This window comes from Falco rusticolus, chromosome 4 (assembly GCF_015220075.1).
Source record: "Falco rusticolus isolate bFalRus1 chromosome 4, bFalRus1.pri, whole genome shotgun sequence".
In the NCBI taxonomy this organism is placed as follows: domain Eukaryota; kingdom Metazoa; phylum Chordata; class Aves; order Falconiformes; family Falconidae; genus Falco; species Falco rusticolus.
Genome location: NC_051190.1, coordinates 13,631,020 through 13,653,824, shown reverse-complemented (window position 1 = coordinate 13,653,824; position 22,805 = coordinate 13,631,020). Strand labels below are relative to the sequence as shown.

The following is a 22,805-nucleotide window of genomic DNA, read 5'->3' as shown; positions in this document are numbered from 1 at the left end:
CTATGCAGAGAAACATTTACATTAATTATCTGAATCATAATTTAGAGGCAAGTCCTTTGAGGCTCCCCCCAGTCTCCACAGCAAGTCCTCAATTTTGTTTAGGACCCTATTCAAATCAGCTTCTGATCTCAAGCATGGATTCTTCCAGATGACTTGCCTGCAAGTCACTGGCAGATCAGCAAGCTCGTGCTGACACCTCTGGAATGAGTATGAGATTAAGAGCAGCCAGTTCACAAATCAGGATTTGTCTCAAATACCACAGAATTGCAACTCATGTGCCATCAGAGCAAATCCCACCCCCGTCACGTCAATGCCACTCCCCATTTAAGAAAATATATGTAAACGCAGGAACTGCGCCAACAATAAAACGCAGCTCTGAAAACTAGGCCAGCCACAAGATGCAGCTTAACAGTCACAGGAGACAAGCAACCATACACATGTACAAAAGCTCTCACCATTTGAAGAGGTAGAAGTCATATAGCTTTATCGGACACCTCAGGGGGTTCTCTGGGTTCTCAGTTTGCTCTGCGTACATGTCATCTGTAACTACAAACCAGCCCCCCAGAAGTCTGTCAGACACTCTGTGTAAGTACAGCAAACTGAGCAGTGCTATACAGACTCAGCACTCCGAAGCACCTCGTGACCACACAAGAGTTGGCAAGAGACCTATGGCTGTTCTAGGGCAGAAGCATCTGGTTATAAATGCTTAAAACTTTTTATGGAGGGTTTGCTCTATCCCAAGGCTACTGAAGATCACAACTCATCCATACCTTTTTTCCCATTTCTCCTCCACCTGGACCCAAAACGAGAGAAATCTTACTGCTGAGCCTGCAATGCCTCAGCTGAATTCCTGACTATGTGCTTTTAAGAAAACAGACTGTACTTACATACAGATTCTATATGGGTTCACGTGAGTCAAGATGAGAAAAGCCCTCCCAAAGAAGTTTCTCCTTCGGTTTGTAAGTACTTACACCCAACAGCCCCTTTGCCCATAAAAACCAGAAGTAACAAAAAAGTTATCCTTAGCTCTTGATGAGTCCTAATATGCCTCTGGCAACGTATGTTCCCAGGCTCATTATTAGAAGGTACTATGCTTGCTCAAACAGAATGCACAGAAAACTCATCCTACTAGACTGGAGGTAATTGACAGAGCCTTGGGTTCTCATGGCCCTAACTGCAGACATCTCCAGGTTCAACCACTTCCTTTAAGCCCAGTAAGTAAATATTCCCAAAGAAGACTTCCAGACACTACCTTTCTGTCCTGTCTGGTGTATGCCACCAGGAGCCTTCAGATAGCGGATACTCGTGCTTTTGTCCTTGGGGTTAGAAGGGTTCTTCTTGGTCTGCCTCAACACCTTGGAGAAGGCCAGCTTCATGTGCTGGTCTACTGTTTTCAACAGGAAGTACCTGAGCAGCAAGAAGAGAACACAGGACATTCAGAGGCAAGTAAAGAATACAGTCACAACAGCGGGGTAGTTATCTTTATTCATCGTGAGCTGGCTGAAGCTCAAACCAGCACAGAGTTAAAGACTGTTCCAGCAGCAAAGCACGCAACAGCCACCGCCACAAGTTCAATTTCCCCTCTGCTTGCTCATTTCCTTGTTCTATTGCATCTTCTTTGCCTGTCAGGGCTGCAAGGGGGCTCGAAATTCCATGATTTTGCACTAATCCAGTACAGCAGTTTCCTACCAACCCTGTCAAGGTGTTTGATGTTCTTTTATTTCCCGAGATTCCTAAAGACCCGAGTACTTACTTTGTATTAAAAAACATCAGTGTAGTGAGCAAGGTGGAAGGGGAGTGAGCTCCTAGCTGCTTACACTCCCACAGCATCTCTTCTGTTACATGACTGGAGAGGACATAACCTGCAATAATCAGAAGTCAGCATCATGCCAGAAAACAGTCATAGTGGGAACACAGGCAGCATTTTATAGCCTGTAAGTATCTGAGAACACAGAAATCTGATGGAAAGGTGGAGGAGGAGATCCTCACTAACGTCAAGATTCACTACCGTGCAAATAACTTTTTTAATAGCAGGTACATTTAGGAAACACTTGTATACATATGTCAACCTCTAGTTGTTGAGAGTATGCTTCTGCAATATGCCTATACATCCCAGCCCAGAGAAATAAATATGCACTTAAACAGCTTTTAATTAATGGCTCAACTCCAATGCAGATGCTCCTAATCCAATAATATGTGAGAGCAGGCAGGCCAGTGTAACAAATCAGCTCTTGGCCCTGTGCGCAGCTTTAATCAGCACACAGTGCCAAGTGATGTATTTGGACACATGAGTAATCCTTTGATTCTCAGATATTTTTTTCCTTTGTGTAGAAGAGAAATACTATACTCCAAATACAGAGATAAACAGAAAAACAGACAGCAGTATGAACTCCAGGGCTTGTGGAATGATGAAGCACAGATCAAACAGCCAGAATGAAAACAAAAGCATTCCAAAACTCACAGTGCTACTTAGCCATCTAGCCTGTAACATCAGCTACTTTTCTGAACACAAGCAATAGCTTCTTCCCTGACATCTAATCAGATCAAAGGGAACGAAGTAATGAGAAACCAGGTTTCCGTGCTCTGAAAAATGCTGTTCTTAATCTAGTTCCCATACACAACTATGTCAAAAAACTGTCTCTTCTGGAACTGCTCCCCATACTCCTACTGCCATCATCTACTAAGCAGCGGGCTGAGCTACATTCGATTGCAGCGTTCAAGGCTCTGATCATGCATTGTTGTTTGGTTTTTTTCTTTGACACTGACTTGGTCCTGCAGACCGTCTCCATCTGGCTACATGGCAACATGACAGTGTTGTATTATCTCCCAAAGTAATAATACATACTAGAGGCAAGATATATTAGTACTTCAGATGAGGAAGCTTGATTCAGATCAAGGATCAGTTGGCTTCCAGGTAAGCCGATCTCATGACACTAACAAAGTCCCAACAATCTGCCTTCTGATGGGTGACAAGTAATAGAACAGTGCTTAAACAAAAGTTCTTACCAAGAGGGGAAACACGGGGCTGTACGTCCTTCAGAACTTCATGCAGCCATTCAGTGAACCGAATATAGTAGAGATCTGAGAAGATGTCATCTACTCGGCCATTTTCAAAGAGATACTGTAAGAGATTTGCAACACAGTCCAGTACAGTGGTAATGAGCATATTCCTCAGACAAGACCTTATACTAAGAGCCCACATACCTGGTTAGTCAAGCATTTTAGAGCATAGCACTGAAAGCTAATACATTCTACTTAGAAGAGTGAGAACCCTTGCACCAAGGCCAGTACAAGGTTTGTAATCTCAAGTTACTACCACGGGAATGCTAAGAAAGATAGAAAGTCTTAGAAAGCAAGGCTGGTTGGATTTCACCTTTTATTTCAGGTGTGTTCACTGCAAGTTATTTCACATGACTGTCTTTTGGACACTACTTTTTCAGGTTAAGGAGATGCTCAATTTTCCTATCAGAATTTAGCTCTGTTCCTGCAGCTTCTCCAGAAAGCACATTAACACTAGCAGCTTAGACTTCCCACACCACACAAAGCTAAGTTCTTTCCTGTTAAAGCTTCAACTACATCAAGTTTTGACATTAACAACTTCCTCAAACATCATCCAACCCTCCTGCCGCCACCAAAAAACCTAAAATGATTTATTAATCTCATCTTGATACTGAACTCAGTTATTAACAACTCTTCACAAACTTAACTCAGTAAGTGAAAACACTGCTGTACACTCATTACATTTCATATGGTTTTTAAGTGTTTTTTTAAAGCCAAGAGACTTCTTTCTTACGAAATTGTTGGGAAGCTTAATAGAAGCCACAGTCTCCAGTTTCGTAACAGACAATCTTCCCTATACATGCTGACAACATGCACAGCTCTGCTGCACGTATAGCTGTCACCCCCTACCTTCTGAATACACAGGAAGATATAGTAGAGCACATCTGGATCGTAGGGTTCACCATCACCATTCCGAGCTTCTCGTGTCATTAAGCATAGACCATAATTCAGCTCAGCCACAGCTGAAGAGATGAGATCTTCCTGGAACCTCAGCAGCTGACGTCCTGGAAAAACAAGACAAAGCCGTATTATTTCCCAATCTTTCAGGAATGATTTCCCACATCTCCAGCTTTGCGTACTACCTCATTCTCCCAGTATAATACAGAAAGCTGAAATAAATCAAGATTGTAGGTTGTCAGATCTACTAAAAGAAAACAGGGAAGAATCTGAAAGGAAGATTCTCTGCCCTGCAACTGCATGGCTATTGCCTTTTTTACCACATCCACAATGAAATGCTGCCCTGCAGCAATAGGAAAACAGCAACTCCATGACTGCTCTATCAGCTCGGTGCGTTCACAGCCATTTTGTTTGTCCATGCACTAGCCATACAGTGCCCTATTCCACTGCTACCAGCCTAGGTGCTCAAGTTGGCTCAGCAGAGAGCTAATACCTCCCCTGGAACATGTCCTGTGGGGAGTATACAATTATTAGTACTGCAGTGTAAATCAAAATTTAAAAACAAATCACTGATGAAATGAATTTTCCAGAGTAGTAAAGAGCTATCATTTTAGTCATTCCTAATCCTACTTGAAAGGAAAGAAAGGCCGTGTTGTCATGACACATACTTCCAATAGGTGCTAGCCTATTTTGGGCTTCTTTTTCCAGCTCTGCATTCTTGGTCTGTGCCCAGCTCTTCCATACTTCAAGCCCTTCTTCTGGCTTCAGAGAGTTTGGAAGCAGAAGTTCAGGTGAAGTCTGTGGCTGCGGCTGTGGTTCAACTTCAGCCACCTGAACAGTTTGAGCCTATGAAAGAAAACGTTTCAGTTTATACACGCACTTCAATATGCAACAGTTCAAAAGTGTCAAAAAGACAAAAAACAAGTAATGCTGCAATACCTCTAGCCCCAGGTTATCAGCCTTCTGCAACACTCCTCTCTAACAAGAAATAAATCCAAAGAACGCAGCTTTTGCTGTCTAACCTGAATTGCTGCTCATTTAAGATTGTTAAGTCTCTCCAATAACACTTAGTTTGAACGAACGTATCTATAACCCCTTCAGCAAATCCACACAGCTTGCAGTTTGATGCATTTAGCAGTCCTGCAGAACATCATAGGAGATTTAACAGCCACGAGCCACTCTTGCTGCAATACCATTAAGAAGCTAGCTGGTATGTTCAAAGGCAAGGATCTTCATAGGGCTAAAGTCCTCTCATCAAGAGATTTCTGGTTTCCCCTCAAACACCAAAATAGATCACTATCGATTCTGAAGCCCTATTCACTCCAATGCATTTTTCTTGGCTTCAATTTGCTAGTCGCAGAACCACCACTAAACTCCATCTACAACTAAAAGAATGGCCCAAGGCCCCTCTCAGGAGCTAGACAGACTGGAAGTATACTTCGCAGCAGGACCTTAAGTCATCAAGAATTACTACCTCAAACTTATTATACAGGCAACAGATGGCACCTATCCAGAAAGAGCAGCGAGCCCTCCAGCTGCGCTCACTCTGCATTCTTCACTACCGTCTTCTCAATCCTATGCCACAGAAAGTCTCATGGCTACCTCAATTAAGGAGATTAACTTGAAGCTCTACAGCTCTTAGTCAAATTCTCATTTGCACCCTGAATGTTAACAGAGATAGCGATTCTTACATCAAAACAGTTCTACTTTCTCCTTCTTAAGAGCCAGCCCAAAAGGCACAGCTTTGTTATAATGAAGTTAACTTTTCCTTTGATACTGACAAGTGTCAATCAGTGAAAGTTGCTCTGACAGTACTACAGACCATGATGCAAATGGCAGAGACTTTAGTAATACCTGTACCTTACTAAGCTGAAGAGGCAAAGCCTGCAAAGTCAGCCTCAGACTGGAGCTTTCTGACTGCCTCTGGCTGGTTTTTCTTTTTTCACATCAGCTCTTAATAGCTCTTTGCTTATCAGCCCCTGCGTTGCCAGCAGCATCTACCACAGCTGCAGAGGGAGACTATGACAAAGAGCCCAGCTTTTATCTATGCAGATGGTGACAAAGTTTAAGCTGTCAAGCAAGCCTCTGCCTTTAAGAGGACAGGAGTCCAAGGGTGAACTGACACCTTGCTTGCCTTTGTAGAAGCTAGGACTGGCTTCCACTCCTCCGGAGTGCTGCCCCATTACACTCCAGAGAGCAGAAAGCTTTCCAGAGCCAGCTAGCGCTCTCAGCCCTATCTAAGGGGCAATCTTCTGCCCTGACCTCGCAAACACCTTGTCCAGTGTGAAGGCAGGCACACAGGCTGGAGTTGGTTTGCTGAGCTGGCAGTTGTTTCTTAATGGACTTACATTTTTCACAAGTAAAGTAACTGCAACTTGCCCAGACCCCACAACAGCACAATGCCAGAGGACAGTGTGGGGCAAGCCAATTCCTTCTCAGTCTCACAGTTGTGAGAGGAACAACACCCAAAAGTTTGATGTTCACCTATAGGTGCTTTATTGCCCTCTTACAGGAAGAATGCATCCCTCTTGAACCTGCTTCTGTTTAGGGGTTTATGCAACACCCAGTACTCCAGAGAACTGGGATCAGAAAACTAATGCCCAAGAACTGCAGATCACTGTGCACAGGAATACACAGCATTAGTAGAAGCTTTACAAGTAACTGTCAAGGAAATTATGGAGCTAATATCTCAGGAAGGATCCCAAGAATGTGGCTCATGCTCTTAAAAGACCCTAGAATAAGTCTAAAAATCCTGTTTAGCAGAAAGGCAGAAAGTTCTATCAACTCAAGTTTGTTCAAGCAGCTGAAAGCAATGAAGTGATCTCTGAAGTACCAATAACGGGGAAAAGATGAGCTAAAGAATGCTCTTTGAACATGACAAAACAAAAAAACCCAACCCTAATGAAACAAAATGCCATGCGTTACAAGACCTGTAAGCTGTAGCTTAAAGTACAGATTTATAAAAGAGGGCATCCAGCACCTGAAAATTATCTAGAGACATAGGGAACCCTTTAATCCTTTTCAGGAGGCCTTGGTGGGCTATAGCCCACAATTAACTCAGAAACAATCAGACATGACTACACAAAGTAATCCTCCTTGTCTCAGTGCTTACTGATGAAGTAGAGGGCATATATGCCTTTATAGGGCATATACGCCTTTATAAAGGCAACAGTGTTATTTATAAACTGGAAAGAATTTATAACAACATTTATGCTAGCAGACTTGGATATTTCTGCCCTCATTCCATTCAGCAAAAACAGGCTCTGACAGATCAATCACCTTCCACTTTCTGGTAACAGAAGATAAATTACATCCATTTGCACATATGAGAGGCCATTAACAGCCCTAGTTATTCAAGTTTTATAAGCCAATTCAAAATAATCTATAGCTCACAGTTAGCAACAAAGCCTTTAAAAAAACAGCAACAAATTCAGCTGCCGTATTTGCCAAGCATGATGAAGAGATGCTTACTTGCCACTGCTCAGTACTGTGCTCTTACACACCAGGCATCTACCAGGAGCAGGACACAGTGTTACAGACCTGATCCCTGAAGTCTGCTCACAACTAGTCAGATTTCAGTACTTTACTGGATCTGCTGTGGACTCCATGTGCCACGTAACACAAAGTAACTGATGACTAGATGACTAGCATATTTGCACACCTTACTTCGCTGCAGTCATCCCTGCCTGTCCACTACAACACCAGAGCAGCTCAGGAGAAGACTGCAGACCTTGGAATACCTGCTATGAAAAAGCCAGCGATGAGCATGTATCTATTAATTTACACTACAACGATCAAGAACATTTTCTTTTGGGAAGTTTTGAATCCTGTAAGTATGTACCAACATTAACACATGACAGTTCTACACCTATCAGGAGTCAAATGCCCCACATCATGCCCAGGCTACTGGGACAGATTCATCTCTGCTTCCTGAATACCAGCTGTCTGCTGACACCCTCTCTCCACAACATTTGCAAATTGTTAATAAAGACTGAGACAAAGAGCAGTTTTAACTTACCGAGCAAGTGACTTGTAGCTGCTGCTGCTGCTGCCCCTGCTCCTGGGGTGTGGGCTGCTGCTGTTGCTGCTGCGGGTCCCATATGTGCACTGTCTGTGCTGTGTTCTGGTATGTCCCTGCCACAGCCTGCACTGCCACTGGAATGTGGATGTTGCCATTCATAAACTGCGCTGGAAAGAGCGAATTAGCAAGAGTCTGCACCACTTCCTCGTGAGAGTTCTTCACTACTGAAGTACTTCCCACCATCTTATCCTTGTCGTCTTCCAGCTTCACGGTAGCCAGTGTTGTTGGCGAGCCACTGACGTGGACGGCATTGTAGGCCTCCTGAGGGATGGCGATGTGGGTTATGTTTTGCTGCTGAAGGTCACCACGTGGTTGGGCAGAATAAACAGGGATGGTCCAAGTCTCTCCAGTGGGGCTAGTAATGGTCCCAGTGGCACTGTACAGGTGGGCACTGTCCACTGTCAACAAGTCTGGCCTTAAAGAGACATAACTTTGCTGCTGGCCCTGAGGAATGGCCAGCACTGTGGCAACTGGCTGCCCTGAAATAGCATACGATACAGTAATAGGCATATCCACTTTACGTTTCTTCACTGGCTGAAGGACACTAGCAGTGCTGATCCGCCGCTCTCCCTCTCGTGGGGAGCCTTGTTGAGAAGGTGGAGGTGATAGTGCCCCAACTGTCTGGATCTGTATCTGCTGGCCACCAGTAATGGCCTGTCCCGCCACAAGCTGGGCCTGGATCTGCTGGTGTTGTATGTGCTCCTCCTGGATCTCTGCAGCCTGGATCTGCTGGGCAGTCTGCACATGCTGCACTTGGATTTGAGCTGCCTGCAGCTGAGACGGGCTGGGGCTCTGAAGAGACTGACTCTGTATTGTCTGAGACGCCTGCTGCTGCGCCTGGCCTTGGATCTGCACTTGGACCTGTATCGGTTGCTCTGAAGCCTGATGGACAGTGAGCTGTGGAGAGAGCTGCTGGGCGGAGACCTGCTGCGGTGACTGCTGGACCTGGACCTGAACCTGCAATGACACCAATTCAGCGGTTAAGAGATCAGCAAGCACCAGCAATTCGGCAGGGGGGGCCACCAACAGAGATGGTCCATCACTGGAGGTCTATACTTCAGGTCTTTTATGCTCAGTTTTATGATTCCGTATATTAATCCATTAGTAAAGATCTCGGGAAAGTGAAACCAAGTTACTCCAGAAGTGCTTGGTTGGTAACAGCAATATGGTAGATGATGTCTTTGCTCAGCATTACACATGACTACACTTCCCAGCACAGACAGAACAGCACGAGAGCTGCATCTTCATCCTCAAAGCTCTGTGGGCTCCAGCCAACAGACTGCAACCTTGGAAGCCAAAAGGGTCTTCAGAGCTATGTGCATTACTAAAATGTTATTTCAGCACAGGCCTTGTAAATGGCAAGACTTTAAGGTCACACACATTATAATACCAAATTTATCTTGCCAAAAAATGCAGGAGCTTGCCTCATTTCTTACTATGCTCTGAAGATTGTTTTACTGCTTCCAACCCCAGTCCCCCAAAATGGTCACAGGATCACTTGCCAGTGACAGGCATCAAGAAATATGGGTAAGCTGAAATCAGCACTTGGATCTTTCCGCATAAAGCACAGAAATATTATTTTGCAACCAATAGCTAACAGTAATGCTACACAAGCAGGTGTCAACACAGAAAGTTGCAAGTCCAACCTGAATCTCTGTCATGCACTAAGAGGCAACACTGTAGCATTTATTTTTTAAACTTCAGAAGTATTTCTTTGGCAGTGACAATTAAAACCATTTTTTTTTCATTATTTACATATTCCATTTATTGTCCAAATTACTCCATTGTATTTTCTAGCTCATGCACTTACACAATGCTGAAAAACATGGACAAAATATGTTAAGACTTGGACCCAAACACAGTTCCTGTTAGACTTAGGGGGGAAAAAAAAAAAAAAGAAAAAAAAAAAAATCACACCCTTTCACATCAATGCTTATTTGCTCAGGGTCTGTCATGCTATCTAGCAGGAGTCCAGGATTAGACTTAAAGCTAGGAGTCAGAGGTAGCCCCCAAAACAAAGTTCAGGTCTTGACAACTTCACATTCCCAGCGTCAAGCCCAACCCCACTGGTATCTTCACTCCAAGGGCACCAAGCGAGGTCTGCTCTCCTCATCCAGACTCTACCACTATGTTCCCCATGTTCATACAGTCACTGTGTTGCATTTGCCTTGTCCTAGAAAAGATATCCCAGGTTGCCTTGATCATCTGCTTCTCCAGGCTTCCTTAACACTGTATCTTAAGGGAGGGAATTAACTACTCAACCATTCCTTTGAAATCCAACTGAGAGATGCAGAGCTTTATTAGTGGCACCTATGAGGGCCACATGAAGTTTGAAGCCAACACAGATTTATTTAGTTGAAAAACTATGACTTCCCACTCACGCTCCCTGATGCTCTTCTACCTCACTTTCTGGAGTCAGCCAAGCTAACGTAACATTTGCACGGAGATGTCACACCAGCCAGCCTGACACTACCAGACAGAGCTAGCACACAGGTTTGCATTGTGCAGATACACCAAATCTCACTTCCCAACATCACCTCTAAGAAGTTTTAAAAAATGTTGAGATTCATTTGTGGCCAATTAAGAGCTGCTAAGGAAAAAAGTAGGGTAGCAAAATGCACCACTTGCAGACCAGTTTTGTAAGTCACCTCCTGTTAAGAGCTAATTCCATTTCCAGGAAGAATAGGGAACTTTACAGGTTCCTGCTGGGAGCTATATGCAATATACTTTAATCCAGATGACGTGGAGTTTCTATCATTTCCTGCAAGGTAACAAGAAACATATGACCTTGTGCCAGCATGACAGTTTAAAACACTGCATCAATGAGTGATCTGATCAGGCAGTTAATTGAAAAAGATGAGGTCACCTATGGTATGCTTCTTCAGTTCTATTTGATACCTTTATCATACTGCCCTACAGCAGGAGCACTGCCTTGGGCAAATGGGCCCAAGTCCAGATCCCAGTCATGAGTTCAGTTTAAGAAAGCCAGTTTCAATTACACATCTAAGGCAAATATTTACCAAAATACCCGATTTGAAAAATCACTAATATAGTCCTAGTATTGAAGTCCTTGTTCAAAAGATTACCTGCAAGGCAAAGGCCCAAGACTGGACAAACTAAAATGTATTAATTGCACTGATACATTTTCAGTTTCACACAACAAACATTTGCTTTATCTGCTAGGATTCAAAAATCACATCACAGAAAAATGTAAACGTGTCATTTATCCTGTACTACTTCAGTGTGTTTCCAGAATCTGCACAGGTTGGCCAAGAACATCTTAAAAGTATCCCCACTTCTTTCCATTAATTTCACATTACAGTTCATGTTACTGCTGTAAACATATACAAAGGCTTTTTTTTTTTTTTTTTGCTAGTCGTAAGAACTGAAAGTCTGCTCCTGTGCTGAAACAATTTTATCACTAAAGTGCAATTAGAAAGGTAAGGTAATGGAATAGGTTTAAGCAAGTCATAGTCAGCAAAGGAGACATGGTCTAAGAACAGACCTGACAAGACAGCATTTTCTTCCTTCAGCTTTTATCGAGTACTTCAGTTGGAAGTGACCTACAATGATCATCTAGTCCAACTGCCTGACCGCTTCAGGGCTGACCATAAACTAAAGCATGTTATTAAGGGCATTGTCCAAATGCCTCTTAAACACTGCCAGGCTTGGAGCATCAACCATCTCTCTAGGAAGCCCGTTCCAATGTTTGGCCACCCTAAAGAAATACTTCCCAATGTGCACTCTAAACCTCCCCTGGCACAGCTTTGAACCATTAACCATTTTAGAGGCTGAGTCTACTGGCTCTAAAAGTCACAGGCAACTTCTATCACTTTCAGCAGATGAGCAATCACGACCTGGAGCCCTACGATACTTCCCCAGGACTACATCCCAACCCCTACAACTAGGATGCCTTGCTACTGCTTTAGAGTTCACACAGTGTTACTGTTAACACACAAATAACGAGTCCAGACCTAAACAAGGTGAAGAAGTCAGACTCCAGAGTCACTGGAAGTACTCCATGCTGTGAACTGCAGACATCATGCTTCTGACTAGAAGCTGCTCCTATTTAAAAGGATATTGGAGCTCTACCTACCACAAATTACGCATCCCTTGTGAATTATTATCCATTTTTAACAACTGTATTTTGCAGTAGATCCCTCCCTACTTTCAAATAGGTTGTACCCAGGAGTGCTACAAGCACTCATTTCATATTTACGGACTGCAACCCAACCTGAGACCAGAGCTTCTTACACTGACCTCATTGCCCAACTTGCTGTCTGAGGAAAAAAAGGAGCAAGAATTACACTAAACACCAGCAGTGGTTGTTTAAAAGACTCTGTACGAAGAGGAATGCTTTAAATTAACAGGCCAAGACAAACAGAGAGGACTTTAAATCTTCACCTTATGCTGAAGATTAAAGCAAAAACATGTTATGCTGGGAATTCCTGGGTTATACTGGTGCAAGAGGAACATGCCAAGTTACCAGTACTTAAAAACTGCATATTGCCAGAAGTTTGGATATAACAGCATGAAAAGAATCACGAGCCAGAAGGCTACCATCACACGGAGAAATGCCTTTTTACCATAAGATAGCTAGAAGTTGGACAAAGTACTAGGTGACTACAGCATCAAAAACATTCATCAAAAGCCCTACATTGTAACAGGAGGGCAGAACTAAATTTTTAAGATTCCCTCATAGGAAATCTTGTCACATTAAGCTCAAAAACACATTATGTCTAGAACTGAGCACATGCAAAGAGAAAATAAGTAACTCCAAGAGCATGAGAACAGCTGAAGCCTAGTTTCCAAAAGGTTTTTTTCCTCATGGTTGACAGACTAACTCCAACAAACTCTCAAGCAGGATTCATAACATGTCTGCCCTCTGCAGATTCTCTGCCCCACAAGGAATCAGACTGCAGAACTGCAGCTCTGAAACAATTAAATTGAAAGAATTCCCAAGCAAAGAAAATCTCACTATGTGGACTGACCGGATTACCTAATATTTCCTAAAATCTAACTGCAAATGAGCATGCACACCAACTCTTGCCTACATGGATTTTTTGTATCTAGCTTGCCCTAGAGCACCTGAGAAGCTCTTAAATGCCTCTTTTCACAAAAACATCTTGGTTTCTGAACCTATGTTTACATTAGCAAGTTGTAGGACACATGAAGAGCAGACCTTCAGAGCAAGACTGAAGACCTGCTAACACATACACATTATACAATCCAGAAGACTATTTCAAACTTAGGTCTAGTCTTGCTCACTAGCCAAGCTAGACAAACACCTCGACAGAACAAAACTGCATCTTATGGCTTAGTTTCATCTGAAGGGAATCTCAAGTGACAGACCGCAAACCTACAAGAGGTAAGTGGGGGCAGGTTGCAAACTTGCTGCACAAAGTATGCTCCAAATCTTCCCTGTTAGTAATGTAGGTGCACCTCAAACTTCCATGCCTGAGCAAGCCGACAGAAGTCAAACACTTGGACAAAAAGTTAGTGAGACTAGGACAAGAGCAATCCGTAATTATTTTTTAACCCAATTTAAGGAAAGATGGCTTAAAATACACTATCCTCAACAACAGCTAAAGCAACTCCAGTACTGAAAACCAACACTGTAGTAAGAAGTCCCTTCTTTATGCCAGAAAGCGTACATACAAGTACAAAACAGATCTGCAGTACAGACTAGGTGAAAAGACTGATCACTGAATTAGCAGGAAGTGTTGGAACTTGTTATTCAACTACTTTACAGGAAGTCCTTTGCTATCTAAGTAAACAACATCTAAGGGGAGTGCACAAGTCAGGTTTTCAGAACAACTGCCAGACAGATTCTCACTCCAGGTTTCTCCTCTGCTCATTCATCAATATCAGAGAGAATTCCACAGGCCAAATTAGCCCCTGCACGCATTTGAACAGTTACAATATCAAGATTATGTTGTCAAGCTTTACACTGGGGCAGGATTTAGGCCCAAGGCAGTTAAAACAGGTGAACCACAGAAAACAAAACAGCTTAACTCTCAGAGGAGCCTACTTCCATGTAGTGGTACCTTGAAAAAACCACTCAACTATAACCATTCTTTGAAGTGGCACACTCCGTGCTAGCAAATGCTAATTAATACTAGCTGCTATGCTACTATGGTAGTAGGATGCTTTTCAAAGGTAAGTGAATGGCAGCCCTACCTTCAGACTAAACTTCAAAACCAAGACTGGGGCAGGGGGAAGCTGCATCCATCAGAAGTGAAGGGAAGATATATTCTGTGCAGAGCCAGAGATAAGATTTTCTTCTGAGCAACTTACAGGCACCTTTCCCTGCCTTGTGTCATTAATAATGTCCAGCTTCCTATAATGGTCTGAAGTCATAGAACAGATTGGGGGACAAGTGAAAAAGCTGAACAATGAACACATAAGGAACTGAGCAATTAGACAAGCACAAGCCTTACTGAAAGACATTTTACACAGGCAGTTAATCATTTCCCATGCTGTTCTGCAATCTTGCTCACCTGTAGCATCCTCCCCTCAAGCCCTGTCCAAGAAGCTCTTGCCACTTAGCCATCAGGCTCTGTCTTAAGAAAAAGCTGAAACTGAGATCTTCCCCACATGCACTGTATGTATCCTAAGCAAAGATTCCTCCTGTCTTCTGCTATTTGGTTTAATTTTCTTGTGACAGAGGTGCAAAAGCTTCACTGACCTCTGCAGAAATACCATACTTGGTAGGCAAGTCAGTGCTAACACCTCTTCTCACTAGCAACATCAATTCGACAGCCTCAATGCACAAGACCCACTAGCAACAATCTTGCCAAAAGCAGAGCTGATAAAACTCTCGCCTGACTACAGCAAAACACAGCCCTTTCCAGCCACGCCCTGATGCAGCACAGGGTATGACAACTTGACATACTAAACTCTTTCCTGAGATTGCCAATGGCACCGCTGTAATACTGGGCACAGAAGGAGCTCCAAGACACTACTTGTACTGTAGCACTGACTAGTATGTAACCCAACAGTGGCATCCACTCAGCCTTTAAAAAAAACATTTGGCAACAGTTTGTTGAACCTTTTAGGCAAAAAAAAGCCCTAAGGTGGCAGCTTCTAATAGGAAATTTATTTTGCCAGGATAAATAAAAGCAGCAAGCAGTTGCACACTGCCTTTGGCTGTTCACAGCAAGTAAAATCTAGGATGAAACCTGAGCACTGTCTATCTTTATGATCGTACGTTGTCATCAGCACTTGCAACCATGAGGTCATCTGACTGGTCGTATTATTAGTCACCTTCACACCACTGTCACACTGCCAGACATAAGCATAGTCATTCAAAGAGTCTTCCACTGATTTGCAACTGGATTAGCAAGAACTAAACAGATTATCAAGTCAAGTACTGGGATGACAAAAGCTTGATCAAAAGCTAAGAGGCTGCAGCTGATGACCAAAATGTTTCATAATAGAACAGAAGTAGTAGTTATCGAAGTGAGCCAGCTGGATCTGGTGCACTGCTCTAGTGGAACACTGCCACACACCAAGTCACAACAAAATTCAGATTTGTTCAGACGCTGTGCTCTGCTACTTCTGCCACAGTGACAGCCCTAAGACAAGGAAACACTAAGTCATAGGCTTAATGTAAATCATGTCTCCATAAGAAACCCTGAAAGACAGGAAAACACTCTTGCAAAGGGGTAAAGACAGTCCTCCACCCCACCCTTGCAAAAAAACTTCATTCTGATCTAGCTGCTCAAAGACATGCAAAATCAGTTATACTGCTGATGCACAAAAGCTGCAGCCATAGCTAGCACTAGAGGTACCACTGAAGTGTTCTGGGGGTTTGTAACATCCCGAAGTGAGCAGCAGGGTAAGCAACACAAACACTAATTATGATCTGTACTGACAGAGGTGAAAGCAGGTTATTTTAAAGCAGTCACATCAAAAATAAGGGGGAGACAGCAGACAACATTCTTTACGGAAGTTGCTGAAACCTTGACTTTCAACAGATATTTTTCATCTTCAGGGTGCAGGCCATTTAGTTTAAAAAACAGGAACAGGTCTCTGGCAGCAACTCTATGGTTATTTTCAAGAAGGTCAGGAGATTACTTTTCTATGAAGCATATGATACATGACCTCCCTCCCCATCTCTGTTACTAGAAGACTTGCAAGGGTCAAGCCTGAACTTTGAGCAGTCCTGAAAGGAGGCAACAGCCAAAGTTAAAAAAAAAAAAAAAAATTCCTTCTGACTTTTACAACTGGTTTGGGGGTCTTCAAAGCTGAGGAGGCACCAAAAAAAGTCAACCTTCCTAGTTCTTCTACTGCAAAATGAAACTTCTCCCAGAAAACATGCTAGCTGGCAGAACCAAAACCACCCTCGATCAGTTTTAATAGACTCACAGACATCCAATTCGTGTCGGCAATACCAGAGACTATTCTTCAAAAGCCTTGCAACACATGTTACTGTAGAGCAACAGGTTACAGAAGTCCCAATTAAGCTTTCATTTACTCAGCAGAGAGAGTAATTGGAGACAAGTTACCCAGTGAAAGAGGTAAGTTTGTCTTTGCTGTAGGATAAAAGCACGCAGGTGAGCTGTCAGCACTAGTCTACTGCACTGCAGCGAGTTCACACTACCCTGTCTCCAGTCATTTGTGTCTCCATCCCCTTATTTGTTGCAGAAGAGGAGAGCTCACAACTTTATATTCATGCTCAGAAAGCAGAAAGATTCACATCTGAAGTGCTTCAGAATTACAGCTGTAGACAGGAGATCAGCTGTTTGAAGACTTACCATAAGAAAGCCTTAGTAAATGCCCTGCCACCTGTAAACTCTTCAAATTACAGAATGTGTTTAAGGACCAAAGCAGTTATCCTAAAAGTTACATGTTTTGCGTTTTTTTATCTCTGGTGCTCCTTCTACTGTGCAAAGGGATAATCTACCTTGACACAACATATACACCTTTCAGAGTTCTCTCCTGGAAGGTATCTTCCCCTTGTTCATGTAAGATGACTCCCCTGCATTTCCCCCTCACTTAAATGCCCATTCAAGAATGACAACTTTTAGAATGTTCAAGCAACATCACTTAAAGATTATGGATTGCATTTAAAAAAAAAAACCAAAAAAACACTGATGGCAAGTTATATCCCACAGCCACCCTGAACAACCAGATAAAATAAGACCAGCAGAGGGTGGTGGTATTTATAGCATCTTCACACAGAGTGCAAGGCTTCAGGGAGTTGTGTACATGCCAGAACTGTCAACCATTTCTTCAATAGGTTACACCACTACATTGCTATGTATGCTACTCCTCCTACACCAGGGCTCAATGAAGGCACAGTCAAGAGAGAAATTTACTACCAAATTCCTTAAATGAAAGGGAAATAGTGCTGTTCCATATAAAGTTAATTGGCCCTGCTTCTTAAGCGCTTGCTTGTGGTTTCAAGTTAGACACTAGCTGGCTCTGAACGTTACTCCACAGCTTAGCAAGTCACATACACACTTAGATATGATTTAAGACACTTACCTGGACTTGCTGGGGTTGCTGAACCTGTATCTGCTGCTCTGGCTGAGTTTGCTGCTGGACACTGGTTGTCACAGGACAAGCAAGTTCAAGCAGAGACCCAGCCACCTCTGTGCTGTCTGTATAAATGCAGTTGCCACCCTGCTGATACACCATTGTGGTGGTGGCTGTCTGCTGAAATTCCTGCAGAGCTTCTGGCCCCTTGGAAGCAAGGGAGTCCAGAAACTCCTTCATCCTGTGCTGGGGGATCGTTCGAGCCTTCACACGGATGTATTCTTCAAAGGAAATGGTGTTCTCCAGAGAATTATTCATATTGCAAGGTCCTCAGGGTTCCTTAAGGAAAGAGAAAGTAAAAGTCTTAACTACAGTACTCCTCTGACACAAGGATATTCCTAACTCCAGTAACTAATTTCTCATACCGAGTACTGTATGAAAACTAGCAAATATGCACAGCCAGATGCCCAATACAGATACTTTAGTTTTACAAGGCATCTTGTGCTACTACACGTTTCCCAGATTAACCCTCAGCAGCTCAGGGAAGTCTGAACGATAACCAGGTGTAACTGTGGCACTATTCAAAGAGCTCACTGCCATGTAAAGTCTTCTAGCCTTGTACTTCACCCAGACCAGGCGAGTCCCACAACAGACAAAATCAAGTCATGGATTTCGTTTGTTTGCAGCATGCAGCATTAGTGAGAGAAGCTTAGAAATCAATATCTGTGGCCCTGCTTTGCAGCCACAGAGGTGGAAGAACCAAGCAGTATGTTCTATCAGGCCGTGTGGTTCTATTCTAGGCAGCTAATGGGAAGCACAACGGAAGAGCAACAGATGCAGCATTCAGCCCACTGCTATCAGGAGTAGGACAGCCTTATTGATTTGAACACAGCAAGCAAAAGGAGAGTGCTGGAACTGACGGATTCCTCAAACAGCAAACTACACACATGGAAAAGCAGAGCTCTGGAAATGACAAAGGCAACAGCAACATCAGTTCTTGATGTCCTTTTAATATAGGAAGATGTTAACATGAAACATGCCATGTTTGAAGACAAAAGGGAGACAGAAAAAGAAATCAAATGATCAGAGAGGAAGTGAGAGCAAGGGGGGGCAGGAGGAACCACCACCAAAAAAAAAAAAAAAAAGATGACTCCACCTGAAAACATTAGAAAGCTCTAGGGTATACTCTGACAGCATTCTTCTCTTATTGACTTATCTTGTTTAAACCCACAAATTGTTTTGCAGTGAATATACTGGTTGTTTCTAAGGCACTAATTAGTCTTGATAAAAGATAAACAGATTTGAGCTATAACACTACCAGATACTGAGATAGTTGTGAAAAGGTGCGAAACAGCACAGAATTAGAACTAGAAGAGGTGATTCAGTACTACTAGATCAAGCTGCGAAAAGCAGGAAAAAGAGACAAACATCACTGTATGTACATTACAACTGTAGTTCTAAAGAGAACAGGTACAAAAGCAGAGCCTTTTGTATAATTTTACCATGATTTAACAAAGCAGAACCAAGACATTGCACATGGTTGAACATAAGATTGCAACAGTGTGTGAAATTGGGAGTTAGTTCTAGCCCCACGGTAAAGCCAAAGCATATACCACAAGTCCAGCTCCAATTCCCACCAAAATCAGTGGGAGCTAGGGCAAATTCTAACAACACGTTACTGTGATGTGACAGCAGTCTAAACACACAGAGGTTTTTGTTTACACAGAGGAGGTTCATGGCTAGCACACTGGACCAGGCTCACAGGAGAAAGACCGAATGTCAAAGGTAAGTGGGAAACACACGAGGCAACTTGCACTGCATCTATAGTTTCTGGAGTTATTAAGCAACATTTGTTGCTGTACAAGATCACTACAGAAAATGTTCTTAAAACATGCATCAATGTTTAGTAAAAAACACCAGCTAATAGTGCTCACTTCACTAATCCAGCAGCTCTGTAAAAATCATCATATAGAGGCTCCTGTAGAGCCCACAGCTGGACAGAAAAACAATTCTCCTGCCTTTCAGAGATTCTGATCTGAGACATTTTCAAGCCAGCTCCTCATGATACAGCCAATAAGACTATTCACTTAGTTGCCTAGTGAGGTTTCCTCCAGAAGCCACCCAGAAGTACTCTACACGACACATTATTAACCCTTCCCCAGGTGACTGTACATTCAGGGTGAAACCAATAGAGCACAACCTTGCTAACGCATCCTCAGTGACTCACACAGGACACCAGGCATGCTCAAACACCTCTTGCATCTAATTGTAAGATGCTCCGTTACAAACTCTGAAGCTGGAAAAGAGATTTTGAGCAATTAACTTGTTCCCATTTTCTATTTGGAACTTGCAAATATTTGACTTCAGTACTACAGCAAGGTTTTCAGAAGAGCATTATCACTTTGCAAGTCCACTCTGAGGTGCGCTAGCAGATACGGCTTTCAGAGGAAAGACTCTTCTGAGGAATAAGCTTCAAGGACACCATGCTGGGAACGCAGATGTGAGCACTACAGGTGCTCTTTGACAGCTAGCTGCTGCTGAATAGGGTGGGCTCACCTTTCAGTAAAGGTCCCATCTTCTTCCTTGCTCCTGCATGGGTACCTTATTATATTGTAACGACCCGGGGAATAACTATTTACCTTCTGTCAATCTCGTCAAGGAAGAAAAGCAGGGAGGTCAGCAGAGCCACTGTTTTCAACAGCATCTGTTAGTCCTCACTTCTACTTTTGGAACTCTCAACTCTTCTGTCAAGAGCTGCTCACAGATACACCATGCTCCTGCATAGCAGAGACCAGAAGCTACCAGAAACCCAGACATGTAAGCAGCAGGCCCAAAGAGCAAGGAGATGTTCACCGTCAAATCATCACCTGCCTCTTCAAATCCTCCGGAAGCAGAACAAACACAGCATTAATTTCCTAGATATAAATCCTCAACCCTGCTCAGCTGCTCCATCTTAATTAGTTCTGTTTAGCTTAAAAATCAAGAGCCTACTAGGTCAGTCTTCCCCTACCAGCAAATCTGCTTCTGTCACAAGCTGTCATAAGGAATCTCTCTTTTCCTCTCTTCTAGCATGTAACAATCTTCCTTCATGTTTGCTGGAAGTTACTACACTGAGAGCCACCAACACCTAAACCAGTGACACACTTCTCTGAGCCACTGCAGCACCTGAAGTCCCAAGCATGGATCAGAACCCCACTGCACCATTTGGTGTCTGTTCCTGCTCTGGAAGAGCAGCAGGATCTTCCTTCAGTTTTCTCTACAGCTCTCCAACTCTGGCAATCAGAAAGGAGCTAGACACCACAGGTAACACTGTGGGCTGGATTAAGTTTCTCCAAGAGTTGTTCCTGTCAGTTTGAAAGCTGCTTGGGGTTAATATAAATAAAAGCACTGAACCGCTCAAAAACTGCACTTCACAAAACTCTACACAGCAGCAGAAGTACCAGGTCTAGACGAAGATTCAGGAAAGTAATGCCATACTCCCAGAGATTTTATTTATTAAAACTAAACCCACCTGCATTTATGACAGAAAACCTCTTCAAGGCTCAAATGTGCATTCAGCAGGCTTTTTTAGGGCAACATATAGAGCTCGCTGCTGCAGTTGCCACTTTTACTGTTAGTTATTATAACATACTGATTTACAAACACCACTTATCCTGTAGACACACATGAGAAACAGCGAACACCCATCCCCATAGATCTCAGCAGCACATTTTTAATACTGCATTTTTAAATATATATATAAAAAAGGAGCATCCAGGCAATAAGCTTTCTCTAATAAAGGGAGGTAATTCCTCTCTGTTCAGCACAACTGCATTTTTTCCAGGAAATAAGTTCAAGAAACTCTTTGAAGATCATGAGCACATACGGTTAGTTCATAAAACTTAAGACTGAGGTTACTGAAAACACACACACAACTTGCAGCATGTGGACAATCTGGACTCACCAGTCACCATGTTGCATGTATTTCTGCTGCTCTTGTCCTGAGCTCTTAGACTTGTAACGTTCTGGAGAAGACAGAACAAAGAAGCCCTTTCCATCCCCAGTTTCTCTTTCTTTATTAAAGCCATTTTATTTTTTTATATATATATATATATATATTCCATTAAGAAGGGGGGGAAAAAATCGGGAAAGAAAAATATGATCATCCACGCAGCTAGCAGCTCCTACTGAAGAATTGCAAGATGCCCAATTCGTAACTATCCTATCCCTCAGCCTGATAAGTGTTAATAGGAACGAGTGTGTGAGCACATCTGTCACAGGGTGCAGAGCACTCGCACCGTGCGGTGACAGGCGCGGCACAGCCGGTGACACCGGAGTTACTGGCAGACAGAACTTAGAACAAGGCAGCAGCTGTGACCCTATCCAGAGGTCCCCCCTGCTCCCCCCGCAGGTGCTCCCGGTCGAGCGGCCGCGGCCCGGCGCTGCCCCCGAGGCCCGGGAACGGCGGGAACGGCACAGCCCGCCCCGCCACCCAGCCCGGCCGGGACCAAGCTCCATATTTAGCCCCTGAGATCATCGGCCGCGGCTCGGCCTCTGCCCTCCCGAGCGGGGGGCGCGGAGCCCGCGGGGCTCCCTCCTGCGGCACGGCGGCCCCCGCCCGCCGCCAGCCCAGCGCCGCGCCGGGCGCTCCCCGCCGCCTTTGTTCCCCAGCGGGGCGGCCGGGCCCGGGCCCGCGGGAGGTGCCGCGCCGCGCCCCCCCCCCTCCCCCCCACCGCCGCAGGAGCCATGTTGGGGGCTTCGCCAGGGACGGCGGCTGCCGAGGGCCGCGCCGCGCACAGGCCGCGCCTTCCGGTGCGCGCTGCCGCCGCCCGTGTGGGGAAGGGGCCGCCCCGCGGGGGAGGCGGAGGGGGGAGGGGGGAGGCGGGGACGCGCCCGGTGCGGGGGGGGCGGAGGAGCAAAGAACGGGGGGGGCGCACACCACCCCCCCCGCGCGTACACGGCCCAGCTGCGCGCGTCCCCGCGGGCGGGCGGGCGCGCGCGCTCGCCAGGGCGGCCCCTCCCCCTCCCCGCCGGGCCCGCGCCGCCCCCGGAACCACCGCCGCCTCCCCCCGCGCCCGACGGGAGGCCCCGCCCGGCCCCGCCGCCGCCGCCGCCGCGCACCCTCCCCGGCCAGGCGGCCCCGCTGCACCACGGCGTGGCCCGGCCCGGCCCTGCCTCACCCCGGCCCCGCTGCCGCCGTCGCCTCGCGCCGCCGCCGCCGCCTCGGCCCCGAGTCTTTTCCCCTCACAGCTCCCTGGGCGCCATCTTACATTCAACCCCCCGCAGCCAATCAGCGCATGGCCCC

At 44.7% G+C, this 22,805-nt stretch overlaps 1 protein-coding gene across 3 annotated transcripts in view; it reads right to left on the bottom strand.

The window, feature by feature from the left end:
• Positions 1-22,805, bottom strand: part of QRICH1 (glutamine rich 1) — a 24,061-nt gene extending 1,256 nt beyond the window's left edge. The window contains exons 1-10 of one of the 3 annotated variants that reach the window (XM_037387252.1): positions 22,771-22,805; positions 21,465-21,525; positions 17,531-17,860; positions 7,976-8,995; positions 4,626-4,803; positions 3,910-4,064; positions 3,007-3,121; positions 1,754-1,862; positions 1,253-1,407; positions 456-546 (exon numbers count right to left, since the gene is read on the bottom strand). In XM_037387252.1, the coding sequence (XP_037243149.1) occupies positions 456-546; positions 1,253-1,407; positions 1,754-1,862; positions 3,007-3,121; positions 3,910-4,064; positions 4,626-4,803; positions 7,976-8,995; positions 17,531-17,839 (2,132 nt within the window). In that variant the 5' untranslated portion in view covers positions 17,840-17,860; positions 21,465-21,525; positions 22,771-22,805. Of the gene's footprint in view, positions 1-455; positions 547-1,252; positions 1,408-1,753; positions 1,863-3,006; positions 3,122-3,909; positions 4,065-4,625; positions 4,804-7,975; positions 8,996-17,530; positions 17,861-21,464; positions 21,526-22,680 lie in introns of all 3 variants that reach the window. The other 2 variants (XM_037387250.1, XM_037387251.1) reach the window with 2 other exon arrangements.